This window comes from Microtus oregoni, unplaced genomic scaffold, assembly GCF_018167655.1.
Source record: "Microtus oregoni isolate MIOR12 unplaced genomic scaffold, Mior012 000005F_ref0000423, whole genome shotgun sequence".
Lineage (NCBI taxonomy): Eukaryota > Metazoa > Chordata > Mammalia > Rodentia > Cricetidae > Microtus > Microtus oregoni.
In genome coordinates, this window is record NW_024543064.1 from 4,521,824 (window position 1) to 4,529,966 (window position 8,143).

Here is an 8,143-nt window from a genome sequence, read left to right on the forward strand (position 1 = left end):
AAACTGGAGATACAGACAGTTGTGAGCTACCATGTGGGTGCTGGGAATTGAACCTGGATCCTCTGCAAGAACAGCCAGTGCTCTTAATCACTGCGCCATCTCTCTAGCCCTGCTTTTTTTTTCTTTTTTAATAAAAGGTCTTGCTATGTATCCATCCTAGGCCAGCCTCAAACTCACAATAATCCTCCTGCCTCAACCTCTTGAATACTATAATTACAGGCATGTACTATCATGCCTGGCTGGGGCCCTTTGCAATTGGCCCATGCCTGTCACCCTTGGGTGGATTGTAGCTCTCCTCTCTCAGCAGCCTGTAACTTACTTAGGACTGGGGGGTAGAGAGCCACAGTGGAGCAAACAACCCAACCTTCTTTCCTTACCACAGAAGGGTAGAGCTGGGGTTCCAACTACCAGCACTGGCTCTGTGGAACTGGACTCCACCAGGCAACTCCTCTCCTCTGATCTTACTTGCTGGGCAGGTGCCCCGAGTTTTCAATTGCTTCCCTCAGATTATTTAGCCACAGCCTAGGCAATCGACACTCATGGCTTCTCTGGTCCTGCCCTGTTCAGCAGTGACAGGACCACCACCAGCTCACAGCTGACCAGCCTCTAAAAGGACCATCACCTCCAAAAGCCCCCAAACCTGGCCATTCCCAAGGGAAGCTGGTATCCTGCCTCTCACTCCCAAAGCACTGCCCAGAGAACAGGCCAATCCTGTCACCTTGCTCATGGCATCCCACCTACCCCTGCTCAGGGACATCACAGGTGCAGTTCACTCTCTCCTTCGGCCCCGAGGACACAGGCCTTCACCTGGACACAACCCCAGATTACTCCTTTCTCCACTCCACAACACTGAGAACTCTGGGGGTTACATCTATACCCACTCCATCAATCCTAGGCTCCTCATCTGCTTGAATACGCTCAAGGACGGGGGGGGGGGGGGGCTCATGACTAGACAATGGAGGAACAGCTCCAGACGTTGAAAACGTCTCTATATAGAATCAAATCTCGCCTCCCTAGCCAGGCCCTAAAGAGCAAAGCAGAAAGCATCACCTCTCTCCCTGGTGGCTGTGTGGGACCCTAGAGCAGGAAGTCCTGACTGAGGCTCAGGCCCGGCCCTGACGAGTCATCGGCACAGCGTGTTGGTCACTCTGCGGAAATGGAGTTGCCTCTACCACCCAGAGTGGGCTGCTGGCATAAGGCACACGCTGGGGCTAGCGTAGGATTCTGAGCAAACACAGCTTCTACGTCAATATTCCCAAATCCTTCAGTGGTCCAGTATCGGCCCTCTGCCATGTCCCCTTATGACCCAAATTGCGGAGCAGACTTACCAGAACGCTTGCCACAAGGAGGCCCAGCAAAGAACAGGGCATCAGTCACCGCCCTACGGCTATTTTGTGGGAGGGCTAAGGACACCCATGACACTCACCTGCCTTGGTCACCCCCCACCCCCAGTGTGTAATATGCACTTATCGGGCAGAGTCTGGTATGGAGCCCTGTGAAGTCTCTCTCTCAGGGAGAGACAGAGGGCACACCCAAAGCCTGGGAGATAGGCTTGCTGATTCCCCCCACACAGTACGGATGAAGTCCATGATGGCATCGAGCATTCCCATACGCCATGGCATGCACACCGGGCACTGCACTAAGCATGCTACACAAGGGGCTTCTTTTCATCCCGGACAACTGAAAGAGGCGCACTGGCCTGCCCAGGGTCAGACAATTGCAAAGAAATCCTGGAACTCGACAGTATGAGCTATGTATGCATCCTCATCCTGGACAAGGAGAAGCAGTACCACGTCTCTTTAGGGTCTCCACGGCATACAGCCCTGCCACTCAGGACAGGACACGTAGAGTGCTCCTAATGCAGCCCACCTTCCTTCTCTTCAGGGTCTGTCCTCTAGGGACCACTCTCCCAACACCCCTCCCCTGCTCACTCTGTTCTCTGTCTCCACACCGCCTATTCCCAGGACCAGAGTTGACTCAAGAAAGTCCACCATGGTTACCCTGGCTCCAATGAGTTCCAGAGACGGAAAGCCGGGGTGAGGCAGATCTCAGAAGTCCCAGCACCCAAGGGAGCCCCCACCAGACTCAGGTGCAGCCCTGTCTGCAGACGGCCTTTCCTGCTAGCAGCTCCTGGTGCAGCTGGAGATTGAGACCTTGTCCTCAGAGAGTCTCACCCTGGGGCAAGCTCCACCACGTAGGCAGGTTCCTTTGCCTCTCTGAGCCTGAGCTTCTCCACGGCACCTGGTACATCACCACAGTGCTAAGTCAAAGCACCAACAACAATCTTCGTCATTCTCTCCCCGAACCCTGTCCCTGTCCTCTCTGCCTCCACATTCCTCTCTATCTATCTCATCATCCCCTTCCCTGGTCCACTCCTGCTTTCTTCCTGTTACCGCCCATACCTCCACTTCCGTCAGGGTATCCTCTCCTTGCCAGAGATGACCCCATCGTTACAAAGGAGCTGAGCTGAAACCCAGCAGGCGAGGGTATGTCTGAAGGCTACAGAGGGCCAGCTGCTGAGACCAGCCCTCTTCTCGTGCCACTTGGGGCCCTGTGGGGGGTGGGACAGTGTGTCTTGTCCCTCTGTCACCCCTTCAGGACAGATGCTTCAGGCTCCCAGCAGATGTGCTGAGGGAGAACTGGCCAGCTTGCTTGCCAATCTGGGGGAGAGGCAGCCAGCCAACACCAGAGCCCAATGCCAGGCACCACCCGTGCCAGCAGATTGTATCTGACATCACTGCCGCCCCCTTGCCTGGTGACCACGGCAACTGGAGGCCGCCCCCTTCTCTTTCCACCCCCAGAACAGTCCTCATGTTCCTTCTGACCATGGGCCTCCTGTACCGGATGAATGGTGGCGGTGGGGCGGCATTTTAAATCTCCCCCACAGCTGGCAGGGCCAATCTGCGTGGCGGTAGGAACGTGGGCGCTGGCTTTGCACACCTGACTCCTGGGTTCGGATCCCCAGACTACCACTAGCCGGCCACGTATTCATAGGTCAACCATTTCACGTGTCTGAGTCTCAGTTTCCTCATCTATCCATAGGTGAGGGGATTAAGGCCAGGACCTACCCCAGAAGAGAGGAGCAGGCTGCTACAGCTCTCAAGAGCTATTGTCACACAAATGTGTGCCAGGAAGGGGCTGCCTCTAGGAGTGTGGGGCCTTGTCCAAGTCACAGGACCTCTCCGATCCTTGGTATCTTCATCTGGAAAGCAAGGTGACAATACCTTCCCTGCTGAGCTGCCACAGCCTTGGGTAAGCGCAGAAAACGTGTGGCACGGAGCCCAGGGCATCAAAAGATATTCTTGCTGCCACCTCTCTCCCTGGCTCCCTTCTTCTCAGTTTATCCAAGGCCAGTGGCCCCCCTCTTCTCCCCTCTGCCATCTCCACGGCTGTACTCAAGCCCCACAGTACCCCAGAACAAAGTCCAGGTCTGAAGTGCGGCCAGGTGCCGAAGCAAACCCTGGGGACCGCTTGGCTCCCATCTTCTCAGGCAGTGACAAGGACCCCATGAGGCTGATCTTGTTTTGATTAAAGTCCCCCCACTCCACTGTTCCTCGCCATGGACACCTTCTCGCCTCCTAAACCAGCCACCCTGAATCTAGAGGGCACCGCTATGCCCTGGCAAGGAGACCATGGATGTCCTGGGAAGTGAAAACTTGTCCTCCCTGCCCCAAGCTATCCAGTCCCCTACCTTGGCAGCCCGGCCCTTGTCCATGCAGGCTGGGTTCTGGCAGCGCAGCCCCTTCTCTTCTGCTGGGCTCTGGTCTTCTGTGGAGAAGCAGAGGGCATCAGTTCATGGATGGTGGCGGGGACCCACCCTCCCCTGGGCCCTGGTGGCCTCCAGACCAGGGGACTGGTAGGGCAGACTGCTCAATCCTGCCTTCAAAGGAAGTCAGTGTCCTTTTCTCTTTTAAATGCCAACTTATCTGCAGGGGAATCTGTTTGCAGAGCCTTTTTCTGTGCAGTTCCCCGGGGAAATTGTCCAGATTCCAGGGGGGAGTCCTTGGAAATCAGCTACTCCCTCCCTCAGTCCCACCAGAGGGAGGGGGGTAACTCAATGGTCTCCTGGGGCCCCAGACTTTCTAAGCTATTCCAGGCAGGGCCACGGGGAGGGAAGAGGGGTTCAAGGGTCCAGGATGCCCTTCCTAGCCTAGTTCACTAAACTCAGACCCTTTGAAGCTAGACATTCCCTTCCCGAGGCCTGGGGCGACCTCTGTTCCCCGCTGTCCATCTCTGACCATGAGTTTGGCCCCCTCCAAGCTGATGCCTTTTCTTCTCGGAGGCTGGGGCGCCGCAGCGAGGGGGCAGGGGCGAGGGCAGGGCAGCTGCAGCCAGCCCCGGGTGCAGAGGCCGGCGTCCACCGGGCTCCAGCAAGGCCCTCCCCGGGGCAGGCCCGGCCCCCACCCCGCGCGGAGCCCTCCGAGCCACCCTGGCGACCAGCCGGCCTGCAGGGCGGGAGCAGACGTCCGCCGGGTCGCACTCACCCATGGCGCCGAGCCGCCCGGAGCCGAGCGCGGGAGCCGGGAACCGAGCGCGGGAGCGGAGAAACCGAGCGCCGCGGCCGTCTGGCGCGCGAGGCGGGGCGGGGCAGGTGGGCGGTGGGAGGAGCGCGGGGCGGCCCGCGGGGGGCGGGGAGCCGGCGGCCCCCGACGGCGCCTCCCCCAGAGACGGGGTGTGTCCCAGGTGGGGTCCCAGGCCCGGCCCTGCTCCCCGCCCCGCAGGCCTCTCCACGGATGGCCGCGCGCGCGCCTAGTGCGCCCCGATTCCTCTCGGCCTCCTGCATCGTGGGCCGCACGGCGGCGGTGGCAGCGGGGGCTGCTGCTGAGGCCGGAAGTGCCTCCAAGGAGAAGGCGCCTCCTGCACCCAGACACGCGGGTCGGCGACACACACGCACCCCCACTGCTCCATGCCGCGCCCCCACTCTTTCTGAAAGGCTGCCACCCGCGGTCCCAGGGTCTAAGGACGCGGTGGAGGTGGGCGGGCCAGGGGCGGGTGGCCTCCTTGAAAGGCAGCTGCTGTGGTTTTAGTGTTCCAAGCTCAGCAAACACACAGAACTTAAGTTTCGCAAAATTGCCAGCATTCCCCCAAGCAGCTCAGCACTCAGAGACCGCCCCTCCCAACCCGGCAGGCCCTCACGGGCTGGGTTTTTTCGGCTAGTTAGGAAGGTTTCCCTAATGGTTTATGGAAATGAGATTACCAATAGGTGGACAGCTTTTATTGTTGGGTTGTTTTGTTGTTTTTGAGTCAGGGACTCACTGTGTAACCTCGAATTTACAGAGATCCACCTGCCTCTACCTCGGGAGTGCTGGAATTAAAGTCGTGCACTCCCACACTCCCCACAGGGACAGCGTTTTTTTAAACCCTTGTTTAAGAAGCCCAGGATAAAGGATTTTGCTGCCCAAGTCTGACCCCCAACCCAAGATGGAAGGAGAAATCCAACTGTCCTCCGGCCTCTCTGCAGGCACGTTTTGGCAAATCTGCAAGCACACACACACACACACACACTAAATAGCTCTGGCTAACCTTGAACTCACAGAGGTCAGCTCTTCTCTGCAGCTCAAGTGCAGGTATTAAAGGTGTGGGCCACCACACCCAGTTTAGAAGGGGGACTTTTGTAAAACAACAAAACTCCTCAGGGTAAGGAGAGGCCCTGGGGCAAAGGGCTGTGGTGCAGGGGAACCTGAGGCCTTTGGGCTGAGACGAAAGCTTTTGCAGCCGCCCCTCAGGCTTCTCTAAAGACTCTGAGACCACCCCTGCACTTGGCTCACTTTCTCTGGTCCAGCCACACACCATAGAGCAGGGACCTTCTCGGAGTCTCTGCCGCTCCAGCTGTCCAGCGCACAGGTGGGACTGACCCTCAGAAGACCCTGACCAGGCTACCTGGGTCACCAGTCCAGCTGACCCCAGCTGCCTTGCCTTTCAGGGGCTAGCTAACTCCACGACGTTCACAACTACAGCAGCCATGGGGGGGATTTCCCATGCACCCCACCCAAAGAGTTTGCTCCTGGAAGATTCCAGGCCTCTGGGTTCTTAAAATATCAGTCAGTTTCTAGCATCCTTTGACCCCAAAGACCTCAGAATTCTGAGTCCTTATTCATTCTCCCCAAACCCCTCCCCGGGGTTTTATATAGCCCAACCTTGAACTCATGAAAAGGCTGAAGATGACCTAGAATCTCTGACGATCTTGGCTCCTCATCCTAGAAGCTGGGATTACAGATGTGCACCTTTTGTTTATCTGGCTCCTTACTCAGGACATTCGGTTGTTCCTCTGCCACCAGAAACCTTGTGCCCTTTAAGTCCTGCTACACCTGTTCCAGGACAAGCCACCAGACAGACTGTGGTGGCCACAGCCTGAGGATGTACTTCTAGATGTATCTCTCCAGTGTCGTGTCCCTCACTCATGTTTCTGGGTGCTATGGCCTTTGCCTCCTGGGCTCATGTTCAAAGCACAAAGTCTCATGGGAGAAGGACTTTGGCATGTCTCAGGGCCCAGCGTGGTGCCTGGGCTGAGGGAGCAGGCAGAGAGACAGACAAGCCCCCCCCCCAACCCTGTCCAGGGCAAGCATGACCTCCCTTCCAGGAAATCTGCTGTCCCTGAAACCCAGGTGGAAAGGGTGGGCCTGGAGGGCGACTTGAGGGGACACCTCCTTCTGTGTTGTCATATCTTGAACACACTGATTGGGCAGAGGTGGCCACCTAGCCTAGCTAGCTTGGCCAATTAGATCTGTTCTCACGAGAGTTTGAACTGGGCCCTGAGGGCTTAGAGAGTCAGTCTGAGTGGACAGGAAGCCTCAAGCTTGTTGGGAAGCAGTGAGAAGGGGGCTTTCAGGAGAAACTAGTCAGTGGAAAGACACGGGGCAGAGAGGATGAGGAGGTCTGCCACTGCTACCTGTCCTGAGCTTACCCAGGGCTCCTGTACCTTAACCCGGCCCCAGGCAGACCTGGAACTCTGAATTTGCTCTTCCTTGACCCCCAGCCCCACCATGCTAGAGATCATCTCCCTGAGTCTGAAATGACCCAGCTGACCTTCTGCTCCTCTGGCTCCTGCTAGCCTGAGGAAAGTCAGGGTCACTCATCCAGGAAACAAGCCCACTAGCTCCTCGCCCCCTGTGTTAGTCACAGGACACCCAGCTTTGGCTCCCCGCTACCCCCCACCCTGCAGCACGTTCTCTACCAGAACTAGGCAGAAGCCAGAGCCGGCAGACGTGTTTTGTTTGGCTGAGCACAAGATTTCAAAAGAATCTCAGTTGGTTGCCAACTTTGAAAAGTCAGTAGATTTTACATAAAAATCCAGATTGTTGGCTCCCCTTGACAAACCAGAGGAGCCTGGCAGCTCTAGATCCATATTCCAGAAGGTTCCAGTTCTCAAGTGGTGTCTGTCTCAGATCGGTTCAAACCACCGCCATCCAGAAACCTTGCTACACCCTGTGGCTCACACCAGCCCCTCCAGGGCTACTTGGGCACTTTCCAGGGCTCTCTTTAAGGCCCTTTCTGCACTGGCCAACAAAGTCTTGCCCATTCTTCTTGGCTCGGGAATGCTGTTTTCTGCCCTGTTGCAACACATTTTAGATCCAGGTGGATCTCCCTGCTTGACCCGCCCCACCCCCTGTCCTGGTCTGTGCCTTTGAAGCAACCTATTATTTTCTCCCCGTCCTCTCCAGATAGCTCCCAGAGCAGCCCTCACGTGTTGAGCACCGAAGGGAATTCTGCCTGCTCCCTTGAAGGCTTCATTTCACAGTCAAACCTTTGTGGCAACTGCTAGTCCCAGATGGGAGCCACTGGCCCCTGCAGTGAGGCAGCCCAGGCAAGCTCAACATTCGGGCGCCCTGTGTATATGCAACCCGAACCAGATCCCTTAAGAAATAATTTATTTTGTATGTATGTATATGTTTGTGTGCTTATGCACATATGTGCAGGTACCTGCAGAGGCTAGAAAAGGGCATGAGCCTGCCAGCTTGGGTGCTGGGACGTGAACTCAGATTCTCTGCAGGAGCAGCAAGTGTTCTTTGCCACTGATACACCTTAGCAGTCCCTTAACCCATCTTGAAGACTTAGTGTGGGGTTGGGGGAGAAGGTAAAATGTTTCAATGATGTTTGTTTTGGTTTGGGTTTTAGTTTTTTGAGACAGGGTCTCTATCTAGTT

The 8,143-nt window shown here is 56.6% G+C and overlaps 1 protein-coding gene across 9 annotated transcripts in view; it reads right to left on the reverse strand.

The window, feature by feature from the left end:
• Plekhg5 (pleckstrin homology and RhoGEF domain containing G5) overlaps positions 1–4,951 on the reverse strand; it is a 32,997-nt gene extending 28,046 nt beyond the window's left edge. For 3 of the 9 annotated variants that reach the window (XM_041651340.1, XM_041651343.1, XM_041651342.1), the window contains exons 1-3: positions 4,485–4,951; positions 3,692–3,768; positions 3,069–3,202 (exon numbers count right to left, since the gene is read on the reverse strand). In XM_041651340.1, the coding sequence (XP_041507274.1) occupies positions 3,069–3,202; positions 3,692–3,768; positions 4,485–4,783 (510 nt within the window). In that variant the 5' untranslated portion in view covers positions 4,784–4,951. Of the gene's footprint in view, positions 1–3,068; positions 3,203–3,691; positions 3,769–4,170; positions 4,187–4,238; positions 4,327–4,484 lie in introns of those variants that run through there. The other 6 variants (XM_041651344.1, XM_041651345.1, XM_041651341.1 and 3 more) reach the window with 5 other exon arrangements.
• Positions 4,952–8,143: the final 3,192 nt, after the last annotated feature.